General features: G+C 37.6%; 1 protein-coding gene and 1 long non-coding RNA gene across 3 annotated transcripts; both read right to left on the reverse strand.

The window, feature by feature from the left end:
• Positions 1-1,263: 1,263 nt before the first annotated feature.
• Positions 1,264-2,724, reverse strand: LOC122065506 (putative UPF0481 protein At3g02645). The gene is made up of 2 exons (XM_042629316.1): positions 2,478-2,724; positions 1,264-1,904 (listed from the first exon to the last, which is right to left on the reverse strand). Exons 1-2 carry the CDS (start codon positions 2,722-2,724, stop codon positions 1,264-1,266), a joined length of 888 nt encoding a protein of 295 aa, XP_042485250.1.
• Positions 2,725-7,214: 4,490 nt separating this feature from the next.
• Positions 7,215-10,492, reverse strand: LOC122087376. Of its 2 annotated transcripts, XR_006142743.1 has the most exons (4): positions 10,117-10,492; positions 7,843-7,873; positions 7,550-7,680; positions 7,215-7,437 (listed from the first exon to the last, which is right to left on the reverse strand). It is a non-coding gene; the product is annotated as an uncharacterized LOC122087376 (long non-coding RNA). The 2 variants fall into 2 exon arrangements; XR_006142741.1 differs by lacking the exon at positions 7,843-7,873.
• Between the last annotated feature and the right edge of the window lie 8,337 nt (positions 10,493-18,829).

Here is an 18,829-nt window from a genome sequence, read left to right on the forward strand (position 1 = left end):
AAAAAAAAAAAAGGCTATTGTACCCAATAAAATTTTCAACTATTTAAACCTAAAAAGAGGCAACCGAACACTCTCTCCCTTTTGGGGATCCAATGATACTATTGAATTTTTTAGTGGCATTATGTCTGTAAAAAAAATTTCGAGAAATAGGTTTATCAAACACCAAAAAATCTGTTTTTGCTTCTGAAAACGTGAAAAGTCGTTTCTGCTGTTTCTAGACATAGAAACAAAAGAAACATTAGTGAACTGAATGATTCAAGACATTACAATATTGGCTAAGAGCCTAGGTAGTAGTTCTTTTTTAAAATTCTAACCTCACTGATTTGAATGACTTAATCAAACCCAAAATTTGCGGGTTTTGACGCCTAGGAAGCATAAAGGAAGATGGCTTGCAATCCAAAATCCTTACAAATATTGAAATATATACACCAAGGGCCTAACAGACACAACTCATGCCTTCCATTTATTCTGTTTTTGCACTTTGCAGCAACAAGTTTCTCATTTCTATCCCTATCATAACATCCCTACCACCTAGATGAGAATTAGCAATTCAAATTTCAAACCAAGGCTAGAGAACTCAGTATCGGTTAAGGTCGATAACGATCCGGATCAGCTACGATCGGATAAAATTACCCCTGTTTTCAATTAAAAACCTTTTTTTTAGACTGTCCCATAAGTTTAGTGGATTGACAGAATTTCCTCCTACTTCTAGATATGGTTTTAATGGAAAGAAATACTGAAAATTCTCAACACACATAATAGTTTTGCCGCATGAATTAAACCAACAAAAAACTAAATTACAAATGAAAAACAGATTTCAGAATTCCTTTGGAATTTACCATTACTGTCCAATCTTTAAAATTTTAGTTTGGAAAAACATATAAAATATTGTTCCACCAAAACCAAAGGTTCTGAGGTCCACATGAACCTAGCCCATTAAAGCCCAAGACCCGTTACCCTAACCATTCCATGATCTCTCCTTTCAACTCTTTGACCTGACATTGCTATGTAAAGAAGGGAAGACTAATTCTCAGCTTTTCTCAGTCCATGCATTATGCGTAAATATTGTCAAATGTGAGCAGAGTATGAATGAGCCTCCAAACACTGGGAGAATTATTTATGATAGCTACACAATTATATCACATTTCAGGTCATCTTTAAATTAAAAAATAAAAAAAATAAAAAGCGAGATTACACCGTCTCAACAACCATCTAATATATAAGAGAATAGATTCATGGCATGGATGCAGATCTTGGACTTGTTCAAGGTTTGACTTGTAAGATGGAACAAATAGTCTGTATAATGGTGAAGATGAGGAGTAACGCTGCAGCACCTACTGAAATCGATGCCCATGGCGTGTTGAAATACTTCTGCATCAAACTCGCCTTTGATTTATTCCATGATTTATTGTGATAGTCCTCCAAATCCTTGATAACACCATAGAAATAAGGATATCGAGCATCCAGGGTAACATATTTGCCAATGTTTCCAAATAAGGTCACTATATCTTCTGTGTTGCAAAGGTGGTTTGTTATAATTCCCTTCTGCTCTAGTAATTTGACATCACTAGGAGTGTCAATGAGGCCACTCATGAAGTATGCATAGGCTGTGAAATATTTAGTACAGTAGTTTTGGCCTTGCTCAAAGGAAATAAGATTTCTAAGGATGATTTCTGTACTGTCGTCGATCATGATAGTTGGGATTGTCACTATTCCCTTCTCCATGTCGAAGGTTATGTCAAATAAAGATGTCTTTTTTGGAGGAGAGTGATCAGACGACATCTCCTCCTTCTGAAACTTGACACCAGCACTCCTAAGTTCCGAGGCACAATACTTAAGTGGCAAAATCTTTTCACCACATTTCCACCTCCTCCTCGTCACAGGAGATGATGGGACTGGTGGGACTAGAACACAATGTAAAAGATGAAGAAAATGCTTTGTTTCACCCTTAGGTAATTGTAATGATTTTATTTGTTCTTCACTACCAAGGGTTGGGCCATGGAACCCTTTTGCGAAAGAACTCAAGAGATTTGCATAGATATGATGACTGAAGGTGTATTGGCCGGGCAACCTTGGAAAGATTAGGCCATCTAAATGTTCAAGAACAAAGAATGGAAGCTGATTTTCAAGCTTAATCAGATCAATCTTAATTTCCTCATACCATGAAACATTTTATATGAAATGAGCATTCGCTCCTGATTCAATGTTATCGAGGAACCCAAGTATAAAACATCCATCCATCACCATCATCTTCACAAACTCATTTTTTACCATGCCCATGGTTTCTGAATAACATTTGCGAGCTCTTTCTTCCAAATTACTCATAGCTTCCACATAATCATCTAATGTTTTCCAAAAGGGTGAAGAATATCTCACAGATTTTATTATTGATCAGTGTAATTACATATATATATATCAAGAACTCAAGGCAGACGTAAGACTAAAATACAGAGTATCATCTGTAACTAACAACTAACAAACTTTAATCAAACTAAGTGACTGAACGAGAGCTAGATACAGCTGGCCCAGGAGTATTGTTATTATGTATCGCAATACAGTGAGTAATATCTCTATCAGGCCCCCGCAAGCCCAGCGGCGGGTATCCGACGGTGACTTGGATCGAAGAAGATTAAAGCGTTGATGTGGCAATCCTTTTGTCATGATGTCAGCGAGCTGATCAATAGTGGAGACATACTGAACAACCAGCTGCTTAGAGGCAACCATGTCTCGAATAAAATGAAAGTCGACCTCTATGTGTTTGGTGCAAGCATGAAATACAGGATTCACACTAAGGTATGTAGCACTGATGTTATCACACCAGATAACAGGAGCATGAGGAAGAAAAATGCCAAGCTCAGAGAGTAAGGATCATAGCCAAACAATCTCAGTGGCAACAGAGGCTACAGCACGATATTCAGCCTCCGTTGAAGAACGAGAGACTGTACGTTGCTTCCAGTAACACCAGGAAACGAGATTCGACCCAAGAAAAATGCTATAGCTGGTGGTGGATTTCCTGTCTACAGGGCAGCCTGCCCAATCGGCATCAGAATATGCCATAATAGAAATGTCTCCAGTTGGTTTATAGTGCAGGCCATCAGAAAATGTATGCTTAATAAAGTGAAGAATCCGCTTCACCGCAGACCAATGTACATCTGTGGGTTGATGCATGAATTGAGCAACTTTGTTAACTGCAAAACTCAGATCAGGCCAAGTGACCGTTAGGTACTGTAATGCACCAACAACACGGCGATACTCTGTGCCATCAGCTAAAGGAACTCTCATAGTAAGACTTAAAGAAGATCCAGTAGAAATGGGAGTAGCAATTGGCTTTGCACCTGCCATGTTAGTGGATTGAAGCAAATCAGTGACATATTTCCACTGATTAAGAAAGAGACCAGCATCAGACTTAGTTACTTCAATCCCAAGAAAAAAATGTAAGTCACCGAGTTCTTTGAGAGCAAATGTGGTAGAGAGAGCCTTTACAAGAGCTGCTATGGCCGAAGAACTATTCCCTGTCAGTAGTAGGTCATCAACATACACAAGAAAGAACATGACCATATCATCAACGCGATAGATGAAGAGAGAGTTGTCAGTGTTGGATGCCAAAAAACCATATGATAAAAGGAAAGAGCTGAGACGAGTAAACCAGGCCCTCGTGGCCTGCTTGAGGCCATATAGTGACTTGTGAAGATGACAAATGTGCGTCGGACAAGTGGGATTGATAAAACCTGGTGGTTGTTCCATGTATACAGTTTCGAGCAAATCACCATGTAAAAATGCATTTCTAACATCATACTGTTTGAGGGGCCAGTTAAAGGTAGTTGCAAGAGATAAAATGACCCGAATTGTTGCAGGTTTGATCACTGGGCTGAACGTCTCAAAATAGTCTAGACCAGGTCTTTGATGATATCCCTTTGCAACTAGGCGCGCCTTATGGCGCTCAACAGTCCCATCAGCATTTCGTTTAATGCGAAATACCCATTTGCAGCCGATGATGTTCTGTCCAGAAGTCTGAGGAACCAGATTCCATGTCCCATTTTGGATTAAGGCATCAAACTCCTCTTGCATAGCCTGTCTCCATGGAGCAGATTTCATAGCCTGACTATAGCAGGTCGGTTCAACCAAATCAGATAGAGGGTGTTTGGTTGCAGCTAATGTAAGGCGTTGTGGAGGTCGAAGTGATCCAGTACGAGACCGCGTGATCATTGGATGACACGAAACAGAGCCAGAGGTAGGTGGTAGAGGATGCACACTAGGTAATTGGGAGTTATGATCAAATAAAGAAGAAGAGGAGGAAGAAGGATCTGAGGTTGAACAAACTAGCGGGGAGTTGGATGTAAGAGGAACCATAGGTACAGGCCCAGAAACATGAGTGGGAGAAGGAATAGGGCCCAATATAGAAGGAAGCCCAGAAGAACGGACTGGATTCGAAACAAAAGGAGAAGGAATTGGACCTAAAATAGAAGAAGGCCCATAAATGTTGGGATGAACAGGTGTAGGACCAGAACTAGGAGCAGTAGGACATAGAGGAGGAGATGAAGGAAGTAATATCGGGGGAGCCTCCATAAACCAAGGAGCAACAGTGGCTGGGGAAGTAATATCCCATGCTAGGGGAGAGGAAGAAAAAAGAAACACAGATTCGTCAAAAGTAACATGGCAGAAGACATACAGTCTATTGGTTGAAGGATCAAGAGATTTGTAACCTTTGTGAGATAAAGAGTAGCCCAAAAAAACACAAGGTTTAGACTGAGGATCTAATTTATGTTTGTTGTAAGGTCGAAGCCAGGGATAGCAAAGACAGCCGAATGTACGAAGGAAGTGATAATCAAGATTAGTGGAAAACAGTAACTGAAGAGGACATTTGTAGTTAAGAAGAGGAGTTGGAAGACGATTGATGAGATAAACCGCTGCAAGGAAAGCATGAGACCAAAACTGAGGAGGAAGATGAGAATGAAATAGAAGAGCAAGGCCAGATTCAACCAAGTGACGATGTTTTCTTTCAGCCATTCCATTTTTCTTTTGTGTATAAGGACAAGAGATACAGCGGGAAATACCATTAGAACTAAGAAAATGATCCAGCAATGTGAACTCCCCACCACCATCAGTTTGTAAGCATTTAATGGAGCGGGAGAAATATTTTTCAACTAGTATTTTAAAGCGTTGAAAGATGGAATACACATCAGATTTTTTTTCATGGGATAAAACCAACAATAGTGACTAAAATCATCCACAAAAACTATATAGTATCTATAATTGTCAATGGAAACAACAGGGGCAAGTCCCCAAACATCACAATGTAGCAAGTCTAAAGGACTTGAGCTTATTGAATCAGAAATAGAGAAAGGTAATTTGTGACTTTTTGCACATTGACAAGCATCACACAGTTCATGAACAAAGGTTGAGGTAGGAAGACTAAATGTAGAAGTGATGCGTCGAACCGTCGAAAAAGATGGGTGACCAAGGCGGCAATGCCAGTCGACGACAGGTGCATGAACAGCAGACAAAGACAGTGAAGATGGAAGCATGGGCAGTTGATGCAACCCATTCTCACTCAGGCCGTGGTAGAGGATCTTGTTCGTCGGAATATCCTTGATTAGAAAATAAGAAAAGAAGAATTCAATAGAAACATTGTTATCCTTGACAAACTGATAGACAGATAACAAATTTCTTGAGATTTGAGGAACAAGCAGTATTTGATTTAAACGAAAAGAATGATCAGAGGACTTTAGCACAGAGCAACCAGTGGCAGAGATTGACAAACCTTGTCCATTCCCTACAATGATTTGGTCTGAACCATGATAAGGGGAGTTGATTTCAAGGTTACTGATGTCTGCAGTAAGGTGATTGTTAGTACCTGTGTCAAGCAACCAAGAAGATGACAAAGAACTAGAACAACTGATACCAAGAAAAGCTTGATTAAACCGTTGTGGACAATGAGACGCCTGATGACCATTATAATTGCAGATCTGGCATGGCATCTTAGAGTGAAGAAATGGAGACGAAGTCTGAGTGGTCGTGGTGGTAGAGCCTTGAGAAGATAGTGAAAAGGAATCTTGAGAGTTGGAACCTCGTTGCATATGAGATTTGTGGCCCCAATTACGAGAATTACCTTGTGAGGAGGAATTGTTCTGATCTTGGGTGTGATTTTGGCTTCGGAAACCTCGATTACCTCTGTAGTATCCACGATTGCCACGATAACCTCTGTAATTGCCTCTATAATGATTTCGATTGCCTCCAGAGGACTGAGAAGAACGTTGAGACTGGCCAACAGACGCCAGATTTGCAGTGGAAATACCAAAACTGGCATCCTCAATAGATCGGAGAAAGGTTTCATGGCTAAGTAATAAACTAGATAGCTCAACAAAGGAAACTAGACTAGGTCACAGGTGAATCAAGGTTGCAAAATCACGAAATTCAGGACCCAAGCCACGAAGAACGGCAAGAACCAGATCTTCATCTCCAACAGGATGATCAATAGCAGCCAGCGTGTCTGCTAATGCTCGAACAGAGAGTAGATACTCAGTGATAGAATCGTTGTTCCGCTGAAGCCGAAGTAGACGGTCCTTGAGATCCATTACTCTGGTTCTCGAAGATGGCACGAATGTTCTTGCAAGTATGTCCCAAGCTTCAGAACATGTAGATGCACGAACGACATGAGATAGTGTGGATTCAGAAAGAGATGATATAATCCAACTGAGAATTAACTGATCTTTCCGATCCCAAAGAGAACCAAGATCCGCAGCTTCGGGTCGAGGGAACGATCCATCAATATGACCGATCAAATTGTAACCACGAAGGAGAGGAAGGAATTGTGCTCTCCATAGAAGATAGTTTGTAGCGGTCAATTTGAGAGGGAGTTGAGGAGAGACATTAGCAGAGATGAGCGGCGAAGAAGCGGCGTCACCGCTGGTTGCAGAAACGGAAGACACCATTAGCAGAGAAGGAAAAAAGAGGGAGCTCAGTGGAGCATTAGGGCTCTGATACCATGAAGAATATCTCACAGATTATATTATTGATCAGTGTAATTACGTATATATCTATCAAGAACTCAAGACAGACTTAAGACTAAAATACAGAGTATCATCTGTAACTAACAACTAACAAACTTTAATCAAACTAAGTGACTGAACGAGAGCTAGATACAGCTGGCCCAGGAGTATTGTTATTATGTATCGCAATACAGTGAGTAATATCTCTATCAAAGGGTGGGTTTAGAAAGCGCTTTAAATAGCGCAACTTATGTGTCTCCATGGTCCTTAGGTGTTCCTTGTTATAGTGCAAAGGGCCAATTGAGACTGACAGAGGTGTGTAGGTATCTAGGCTTACCCTTTGAAGCTGCATGGGAACTCGGTATATATCATAATTGGATTGCAAGGAACTGACCTCTTCTAGTTTTTCCACCATGAACTCCACCAATATCTTCATTTCATCGCAGTTCTGTTGGCAATCATCAAAACCCTTTTTTCTTTACTAGTAGAATGACTAAAAGGACTAGCACCAAATTCAATTCAATTCATAAAAAAAAAAAAAAAAGGTTGAACAAACTGACCTCTTCTAGTACTTTTTCCTCCATGGGCAAGATCAGTAACTTGATTTCATCTCTGTTCAGTTGGCAATCATCATATACTTTTTTCTTTATAGCATTGGTCATTGAGTTCAGCAAGCTCAGAATTGCTTCAACTGGAAGAAAAATTGGAAGAGGAAAAAAAAATCTTAAACGAAATCAAAAGAATGAAAAAATTCAAAACCATTACACAAAGATCACTTAATTAGTATCCAAATGCTAAAATGAAGCTAGATCAAAAATCAATTAAGAAATTTATAAAGAAAATAAAACTATACCAAAGTCTTGCGGACAAAGAAAGCCTCAAACCTATCCAAAAAAGAAAAAAAGAAAGCCTCAAGAAGACGATAAAAAACTTGAAAGAAAACATTCCCTATAAATAAGTGAAAATGAAAAAGAGTGAATTTGTTGGAACTTTCCTTATACCTAATGGTTAAAGAGAATGACTCTTGCTGCTACGTGGGGTTGTCAGAACTTTTCCATGTGGGCAGAGGGAAAGTTCCTGCAACCTAGCAGCAAAAAAAAATTCCGCAAAAGCGCGTCAACCCTATTGGTGTGGTCTCATTGCTTTTTCTTTAATTGGGGAATGGAATCTATGCTGTGTCAGTGTAATGAACATATCACCTATTAGCTCTTATTGACCATTAGGTTGGGTTTGAAAGTATCTAAACCATTCATTACCGCTGCCCTGCATCAGGCGAAATCCATGCTGCTATACCCTGTCATTTCTCTCTCCTTAATCCCACGTGTTTACCTGTCTCGTCCACCCAATGAAATGACATCTATACCCTTATTTGGAGAGGAAAGAAATAGACAAATGAGGCGCTGACAGGGGCCATGCGCACAAATGGAGAACACTTTCAAATAAATAAATTAAGGACTATGATCACTAATTGGTCTACCATTTTGAAGAGCAAGAATCCATGTTCCCTATCCCTTTTTTTTTTTTTTTTTTCTCGATGTGGTGTATTCCTTTCCTTTCACTTTTATTTTTCTTGCGTCATCTTTCATCATTTTTCTATAGCTGATCTCATTTAGTTGGGATAAAACGGAATTTTTGTTGTTGTTGTTGCTTCAATCACTACCTAGTCGCGTGGCCTTCATGCCAATGCCACTGCCCTCTTATTTCACAATGACCCGTGAGAGGGCATTAGGGAGGCACAACAGGGTAGTGACCTTTTCCCAAATGAAAAAATTAATTCATCTGAGTGTGAGAGAGAGACCAATAGATTCTGGTTCTAAGAAACCCAACAAACAAGAATGACTAGAAGGAATCTTTGGTTGACTAGGAGAGAGAGAGAGAGAGGCAACCCAATCCATTCTTTTTGTGAGGAATCCAACAGAAATATTTGGTACATTGCGGAGAGAGATGTGTAGGCTTGTATTTCAAATTTACAAATGCAAGTTTGTAAGAATAAACCATATATATATTCCATAATTTTAAATTAAATCTTGTATAGAATATTGAAAATGAAAAGAAAAATTAACAAGGCAATGGAAGACTATGGAAGTAACATCATTTCCCTGGAATTTCTTCAACAATTGTTTAAAAGGTTCTATTTGTTTTATTAGAAAAATATTTTACAAGAAATTGTATTCGATTAAGTTTTCCTAAGGTCACGATGGACATGCATCTATTCACCATGGTCCATCGACAACGTACAATATATGGGACAAAAGATATATGAAGAGAGAGGGGGTCACATCTGGACCATCTCCTGTTTCACCAAGCAGTGAAGGAAAACTTTATCCAATTGTATTTTTTTAGAATGAAAAAATGTTTATCCAATTGTTCCAAAGCCTTAGAAATTGATCACTCTCCCCTCCCCCCTCTCCACCCCACCCTGCAAAATGCGTCAAACCTAGCTACTATTAGTCTTCACTTGATAGTCTAACCTACTAGTCTCTTTGCCTCTTCTTCTCATTAATTATTACTATGTTTTACATGATATTACAATATTACATGGAGCATTTGTCATTGCTTTCGTGAAGTTAGTACAATAGCAGATGGTCTTGCTAAACATGTAGTTGTGACTAGATTGTCATCAGTGTGGTTGTCTCTCCCAAGATTCTCAGTTAATGATATAGAATGAGATGCTATGGAGAAACCAAGATTCCGATTCTTATGAATCTTGAGTTGTGTTAGTTTCAATTTTGTTTCGGTTTCCTTCTCTGCTGATGGCAAGGCAGAGAAGGAAAAAACAAAAACAAAAACAAAAAAAACAAAAAAAAAATGTCTCAATTGTATAGCTCAATATGGCTTCAACTAGATACAAATTTAGAACTTCAAAAGAAAAAGGAAAAAAAGGCAATGAAGATATCCTCACAAAACAATCATCTCAAAAAATAATAAAATGAAACCATTACGAGGTCACTTAATTAGTACCTAAATATGCCAAAAATCAACTATGAAGTCAGAATAATAATCAATTAGAATTTTTTCCTTTTCTCTTTTTTTTTTTTAAGTAGAATAAATTAGGAAAGTTAATAGAGAAGAAAATACCACAAAGCTCTTCCTTATAACAAGGAACAATGGTAGATGGAATACTTACCGGTTCACTTAATTTGTGGTGATAGCTGATAAGGGAATTGAAGCTTCCAATGTACGCGGAAAAAAAAAAAAAAAAGGAATATTGTTCCTAAAAGAAGCAAATGCAATATTTGAAGGAAAACTTTCTCCTATCTAAAGCAAGTGATAGAAGCAATATACAACCCTGCAAAATGCGTCAAACCTAGCTACCACTAGTCTTCACTTGATAGTCTAACCTACCAGTCTCTTTGCCTCTTCTTCTCATTAATTATTACTATGTTTTACATGATATTACAATATTACATGGAGCATCTGTCATTGCTTTCGTGAAGTTAGTACAATAGCAGATGGTCTTGCTAAACATGCGGCTGTGACTAGATCGTCCTCAGTGTGGTTGTCTCCCCCAAGATTCTTGGTTAATGATATAGAATGGGATGCTATGGAGAAACCAAGATTCCGATTCTTATGAATCTTGAGTTGTGTTAGTTTCAATTTTGTTTCGGTTTCTTTCTCTGCTGATGGCAACGCCGAAGGTGGAGTAGGAAATTGAATTTTTTTGTGTGATTCAGCCTTTTTGGGGAAATTGTATTTCATTCATTCTTTTTAATATATTACTTTGCTGACCTTAAGCAAAAATATATATATATATATATATATTACATGGATAATGGATAAGGTCCTTTTTATTCCCTTTGTTTGGACATCTTCTTCTTCCATTTCTTTTTCGTTCCTTTAACCTCTCATTTATAGTAGAAGCCATTATTGATCAAATCATAGCAATAAGGGTTTCCGTTTTGCGTTTTAGTGGTTGAAATTCCGTCTTGAATATGGGAGAGTGACTAGAAAAGAGGTATATGCATGATGCATTATGGCCTATGGGAATAAGCTCAATCAAGTTGGGCAAAAGTTGGCATGCATGCCTTGGGGAGTGTGAATCAAGTTTTCATACGATAATATTATTTTTGTATGGGTTGATCCACATAGATAGAATCCACCACAGGGTTGGTAGTTGGGTGGATTCCATCTGTGCGGATAAGCCCCGTACAAGGACTTGAGCCGCACTCTACCTTGAGAGAAACCTGGGAGTTTTCTATTTTTTGTGGACCCATCTTATCACTTGGATCACAATCAAATGAACCCATAATTTAAGGGAAAAGATCCTCTCCAATTAATTGTGCCCTCAGGCCAATTAGTAATCCAAGGGTTGGGAGGAGTTAGGAATAGGTACCCATGTATTGGGATACATGTCTAGAATCCTCCCAGCACTTGAATAATTAATTGGACACCATTTATTTCATTCTTTATTGTAATAGTCCTCAAAATCCTTTGACAACATCAGAAAAACATAAGGATCTCTCTAAGCGAAACTTCTTTGGTAATGTTGTTAAATAAAGTGGCCACAGCTCCTGCGCTGCCCAGTTTGTGTATAATAATTCCCTTTTTCTCTAGCAACTCAACATCATCGTCACTGTCAATGAAGCCATCCATGATGTATGCATAAGCTGTGAAATAAACAATAGACTCATCTCGACCTTGCTCAAAGGCAATCAGGTTTCTATGGGCAAGTTCTGTCTCGTCCCTTATTGGGACAGTTGGGATTTTCAATACTCCATTACCCATATCGAAGTCTATATCAAATATAAGCGTCTCTGAAGAGTCAGACTCCTTCTAAAACTTCACACCTACACTATTAAGTTCCGAAGCACAACACTTAAGCAACAAAAGTTTTTCATCGTAATTCATCATCTTCCCTAGATATGATGGGATGACGGCATATCATAAAAGATCAAGAAAATACTTTGCTCCGTAGTCTGGCAATTCCAACACTTTTAATTGTCTTTCAGAATAAAGGACTAGGTCATGAAACCCAATACGAAGGGTTGGGCCATAAAGCGACACAAGAGATTCTTATAGATATGATGACCGAAGGTGTATTGGCCGGCAACCATGCAAAGATTATGCCATCTAAATATTCACAAAGACTGGAAGCTGATTTTCAAACTTAATGAGGTCATTCTTAATTTCCTTATACCATGAAACATTTGATGTGAAATGATCCTTCTCCCTTGATGTAATGTTGTTGAGGAACCCAAGTATTAGGGGGTGTTTGGTTCGGTAAATCAAATGGTGTATATATCGGATATGAATGTCAATCTTTTGATAGACATTCTTCTGAATTATGTTTCTTTCTGAAAAATCGTTTGGTTGCCTTGAGGTAGGGGTGTCAATCGGTCGGTCCGACTCAATTTCGATCCGGGTTGAGTCGGTTTTGGTGTGGGAAAGCTGAAACCGAAACTGAACCAATAAGGAAATTCCGGTTTTTGTTTGGTTTTGGTTTCGATGCGGTTTGGTTTCGATTTGTCTTCGGTTTCTTAAATCGATTTGTAACCGGGTTGGTTTTGGTTTTTGGTTTAGTTTGGATTCGACTTTCCATACAAATGTATACAAAACTATGCAAATTTTGATTTTTTTTTTTAATGAATTTTGGAGTGTTTCAGTTTCTTACCGGTTTGGTTTCAATTTCGGTCCAGGTTTTGAGTCGATTTCGATTTGGTTTCGGGTTCATCCGGTTTCGGTGCGGTTCGGTTTGGTTTTGGGGTTGCAATACTCCAAACCGAATAGAACCAATAAGGCTTCGGTTCGGTTTGATCCGTGTTGTTATTGGTTTGGTCCAGTCGGTTTTATCGGTTCGGTTTAGGAATTGACACCCCTACCTTGAGGTTAGTACATGTTTCTCGCGAGTTGAGATATTGGCTTCCGTAGAGAACTTCTTTCTGCTTTCTCCTTTTGTATTAGGTGGTAAAAAGGTTACTCAAATCTGAATTTAAGTGTTGAGGTAAACTCAGATTTGGAACACATCCTTTATAATATGGTCATTCATAGGAAGTAAGGTGCTCACTTATGAGGGTCAATCTAGTGGAACTAAACAGCTCCAAAAATTAAGAATTATCATTCTAAAGAATGTCATCCCAAAGATTTACCGAACCAAACACCCCCTAAAATAGCCATCCATCGCCATCATCTTCACAAACTCATATTTTACCACACCCATGGTTTCTTAATAACATTTGTGAGTTTTTTCTTCCAAATTACTCATAGCTTCGACATAATCATCTAATATTTTCTGAAAGGGTGAGTTTAGAAAACGCTTTAAATAGCGCAACTTTGTAAATCTCCATGGTCCTACGTGTTCCTTGTTATAGTGCAAAGGACCAATTGAGACTGACAGAGGTGTGTAGACCACATCTGGGTTAACCCTTTGAAGCTGCATGGGAACATGGTATATATCATAATTGGATTGCAAGGAACTGACCTCTTCTAGTTTTCGCTCCAGGGATTCCACCAATATCTTCATTTCATCGATGTTCAGTTGGCAATCACCATATCCTTTTCCCTTTATAACATTGGCCATTGAGTACTATAGTAGCTTCCTCGATCCCAACCGTTCTTTCTAACTAGTAGAACATATCTATCACGAGAAATATACATAGTCAAGCTCAGAATTGCTTCAACTAGAAGAAAAATTGGAAGGGAAAAAAAAAATGTTAAAGCAAATCAAAATAATAAAAAAAACAAATAAAAAAATAAAAAAAAATTTAAACCATTATATAAAGATCAATTAATTAGTATCCAAATACTAAAATGAGGCTAAATCAAAAATCAATTAAGAAAATTTGTGAAGAAAATAAAACTTTACGAAATTCTTGCGGACAAGAAAGCCTCATGAAGACGATGAAAAACTTGGAAGGATAGCTTTCCCTATAAATAGTGATAAAAAAGAGTGAATTTTACTAGAACTTTCCCTCTACATAATGGTAAAAAGGAGTGACTTTTGCTGAACATTTCTACCACGGGCAGTCAAAAAATTACCCCAACCCGAGCAGCAAAAAATTTCCACCAAAACGCGTCTACCCTACCTGTGGTTTCATTGCTTTTTCTTCTCCTTAATTATTGGGGAATGGAGTCTATGCGGTGTCAGTGTAACGAAGACATCACCCATTAGCTCTTATTCACCATTTGATTGGATTGAAAGTATTTTAACCATTCATTACCATTGCCTGCATCAACTGATCCAACATTGTTATAGTTTATTTTTTCAAGTGGATTAACATGTGAGGATCCAACACCTATTCAATTTTATGTCATTACAAGAGTAAAGAGGGATACATACATATGGAGACAAAAGGAACATGTATTGGATCGTTGGTGCAACGATTCAAATTTCTTTCGGGTTTCGATCCCGTTGTAATTGTATGGTCACCAATTGAATCTTCACAAGTGTCCTACCGCCTTATGCAATGGTGAGTCCTCCTCTTCAATGTTTAAAAATAAAACTTACCAGAATTGACGACAATTAAAAAATGTTTCGTACGGTAATCTGATTTTTTTGCAATTCTGAATGCTGATACAATTGTTGACAATGGTATTTTTGACGATGTGGGTTAATTATTTGGATAACTCTTGTATTATGACCAAATTGCTTAACATCTTTAAAAGTTTGAAACATTTATTTGAACTACTCTTACATTTAAGATTTATTACAATTAATCCCTTTCTATTAGTTAAGTTGCCATTGAATAATTCTGAGCCCGTATCGGTATGCCCGATCAAACGTGACATATTTATGGCCAGACCTAGATCGGCCCGATTAATAAACGTGTTGGGCTTTTCATGGTGTAGGTAGGTAACCTATCGAGTGCCCGACCGAACCGACACATTTATATGCCCGATTTGAACCAACTCGTTGTAGCCCATCCCTGCCCGACTCCCTTTAATACTACATAAAATTTCTATTTTGCCACTACTAGTAAGAAATTAATTAAATTTTCTTACCCTTTGCTTTGTAGTATGATTTGATTTAATTAAGCTTTATTTTGTAAGTTGTAATGGTCATAATCTCTTCTTTTTTAAAAGAAAAGAACAACCATAATCTCAACCCACCTAAGAATAAAATTTTAGGATAGGCACATTTAAAGCCCGTTTAGAGCCCGTTTAGACTTAAATAGGTCAGTAGCTCGGTTAAAGCCCGATTAAGGCCTGTTTAAGGAAGTCCAATTATAAATCACACCATGTCCCCCAAAGCTAGGCCAATTTACTTAAACGGCATTCACGGTGCAAGGTTTTCAAGTGGTCAAGCCCGATTAAGCCCAATCGAGACCGACTCGGCCCCACCGGTTGACACCCCTAATGTTATGAATTGAAAAAATCTTAAATACCCAAACTACCCTTTAAGGATAGTGAATAGAACCTTATATACCCTTCCCTTGGTAAGCCGAGCCCAATTCACCTCTGCAACCTACCATCTTCATTGCTCACCCCTGTTTCATCCATTCACCTTAAACCTCCAACCAGGACCCTTTGGCCACCGTAACCTCCGGTCTTCCCTCTCTCACTGCCGCCCTCCCTCTCTCCGTGAAACCTTGTCACGTACCACGTCCCCCACTTCTTCTCCATTCCATCCCCATAAATCCAAACCTGCAACTGATCGGTCGCATTGTTTAGTTTGATTCTATAAAAGGATCAGGTGGCTGTAACTGTAAAAATGTTCTATTTTCAGTTATTCTCTTTGTGCTTCCTTTTTTTCTTTTTCCCCTATAATTTATTGCTTCTGATTTTTATTTTTTTTTCCATTTGCTGCAGAATTTGTTTCAGAGAAGGGTATCTTCTTTTCCGGTGTGCGGTGTCAATTCTTTGAACAAAAAAAAAAAAACTATCATGTGGGTGTAGATTTATGAAGAATCTCTCAATAAACCATCTCCCTTGCGGAAGCTGAATCAGTTGCAGGCTATAAATAAAGAATATGCACGGGATGCAATCGAACATAGTTTATTGTTGGTGGAACCCAATGTCCCAGGGTCTCAATTTGGAGGAGTGTATATGTATTATCGTCTTGTTGAACAAGTAGTGTGAAATTTGGGGGGTTTTCATAATAGGATTTTTAGGCGAGTTTTCTTACCACAATTTGGGTGTTCTTGAGAGAAATATCTATTGTAATTTTTCTTTCAATATAGTGAATCTTCTTCTTCCTCGCCTGAGGACGTAGCACACAATATCGATGTGTGAACCTTGTTAAATCTCTGTATTGTGCAAATTTATATTTGTTTTCTTTATATTTATTAATGCTTGTTCTAATACAAAATCTGTTATACTTAATTGCACGGCTCTCTCTTTCTTTTTAAGTTAAAAAGGAAAATAAATAAAAATACCTCCAATGCAAGCAGACAACTTAGAAAAGAATCTCTAACGAGCACTAAAATATGTGCCATATGGTAGTTCATATGGGCCCAAAATTTGTAGAAAAATAGACCCCAAGGTTCCCCATGCTCACATATAAAGTTTCAGCAAAATTGAAACTTTTTAGGTGGCCGAATACAGGTTTTGAAAATTTTAAGACAATGAGAGAGTGCATATATAGTGAGATTTTTTAGTAAGTTATGTATGAAAAAAAGGGGGGGGTTATATGGCAGTATATGAGGGGATAAATAATTGAATTATTAAAAAACAGGAAAGAGAGAGAGAGAAAAGATAATTGACTGAAATATGTTCTAAAAGTGATACATATGGATTATGTGGGATGTTATGATTGGAGGATCAGCCCAATTTTCCTTATTGGGGTTGTCATCTAAGAAATACAGGTTTTGACAGTTTAGGAGGAACAAGTTGAAAGTTGTTGAGCTTGGGTGGATTGCGAAAGGTAGGGAATTGATAACCTAATTAAAACCCGGCCATTTAGTTAATGTGCTGAACGGGACAATCCAACCTAATTATAATAATTCCCTGTTGCACTAGCAACTCGACTTCCCTGGTAGTGTCAATGAGGTCATCCATGAATACTGCGTAGGCTGTGAAATATTGATCATTGTACTGTTGGCTTTCCTCTAAGGCGATAAGGTTTGTAAGGATGACTTCTGTCATGTCCATCACCATCATCTTCACAAACTCTTCTTTTCTAAGGCCTACAACTTCCGAATAACATTTGCGAGCTTTTTCTTTCAAAATACTCACACTTTCGACGTAAACATCCAAGATTTTTTCAGGCTGTCAATTTAGAAGATTATATAAATAGCGCAGCTTATGTGCTTGCATCGCCTGCAAGTGTTCCTTGTTATAGTGCAAAGCAATTGAGAGTGAGTGAGGTGTGTAGGCTTTTGGCTATAACCTGTGAAGCTGGCTGGGAACCCAAAATATATCATAATTGGATTGCAAGGAACTGAACTTTTCCACTTCTTTCTCCATGGATTCCACCAACTTCCCAATTTCTTCATTGTTCAGTGGCCGATCATCATTTATAGTAGCAGCATTGGCCATCGAGTGAAACTCCCTGCCATTTTTTCCAACTAATAATCAATATCATGAACAATATAAGTATTTATTAATAGTTTTATCAAACTAGATGATCACAATTGTGTAGATCAGTAAAGTTCCAACCAGATAAAAAAGTTGAAATTTTATTAAAAAGAAAAAAAAAACAAACAAACAAACAAACAAAACAGAACAAAAGTACCTACGAAAGTAACAATTATACTTCATTTTATTAAAAAAACTTTCCCACAAAGCCACAGTTTAGTTTTTCTCTCACATCAATATTTCAATCATTGTTTATTAAAAATAAAATTTCTATTATTTTCTCTCACCTGTTTTGAATATGTAAATCTTATATGAATGATACTCTTTTTTTTAGACAACCATTATTGTGACATGTAGAGATTTAAAGGATTAAATTGAAGATAGGAAATAAAAGAGGCCCAAAAAGAAAGGGTAAGGAAAAGAAACACCAATAGTTTCTAACACAAGCAATACTTGCACATCATTTAGTAGGGTTGAAGAGAGGAGAGAGAATAAGACCATTACACAAGACCATGCAGTACCCAAATGCCCAAAACAACTACCAAGACAAATCAATAATCAATTACAGAACTAAAGAGAAGAAAATAGCATAAAACTATTCCACACAAGGATCAAGAAGAGATGGAATGCTTACTAGTACACTTTGGCCAGCTAATCAGTGGTTCTTGTGGATAAGCTCACTTGGGGGGATAAGTTTTGTTTGGATTGCCTTTTTTTTTTTTAAATCTAAAGCCTTATATTCTCACTTGCAGTCACGCACACGAGAGAGAAACTTCTTAGATTTACCACCCAAAAGGAGGTGGGTGGGGTAAGGTTCATAGGTTTGTATTTCAAATTCTAAATGCAAATTTTATGCTTAATGGACAAAGTACAAATATAAATCTACTTGAAATTTTGGGCAATTGTAAATTCTTGTCTTCATAGATTGGGCCATTTCCAAAATCTAATGGATGGTGGGTCTTCCTTCCTTTGCCTTCTGAACATGGTAGCCAAAAGAAAGAAAAGAAAAAAATACACTTTTTGTACTTTTTTTCTTGGGTTAAGAATTTTTCTTTGCACTTAGTATGTTTTCATCCAAGAGAAGATTCCACTTTTCAAATTCAAAATTCCTCTTAGGAATTGTAAAATTTGCTTTTGTTCTCCCAAATTTTTCTTGCCAAAAACACAAGAAAACATGAGAAATTATATGAAAACATAATAAGACAAAAATGAATGATTACATAATGATTTCCTATGTGTCTATCTCTCTCCTAAAATTCAAAATATTTTGAATTTTTTTTTTAATATTTTGAATTTTTTTTTTCTTTTCTTCTCTTCTCTTGGTAACCAAACATACATACTCTTTTTATTTTCTCACTATTTTTTCTCTTTTTTTCTCTTTTCTTTTC

Source organism: Macadamia integrifolia, chromosome 2, assembly GCF_013358625.1.
Source record: "Macadamia integrifolia cultivar HAES 741 chromosome 2, SCU_Mint_v3, whole genome shotgun sequence".
Classification (NCBI taxonomy): domain Eukaryota; kingdom Viridiplantae; phylum Streptophyta; class Magnoliopsida; order Proteales; family Proteaceae; genus Macadamia; species Macadamia integrifolia.

Bases quoted from the DNA above. Each gene is read 5' to 3' on its own strand.
- LOC122065506 (XM_042629316.1), bottom strand. From the start codon at position 2,724: ATGGTTGCCTCTAAGCAGCTGGTTGTTCAGTATGTCTCCACTATTGAT. The intron at 1,905-2,477 runs GTTAGTTGTTAG...ATTGTGTTCTAG, and splicing joins ACTTAGTTTGATTAAAGTTT to TCCCACCAGTCCCATCATCT.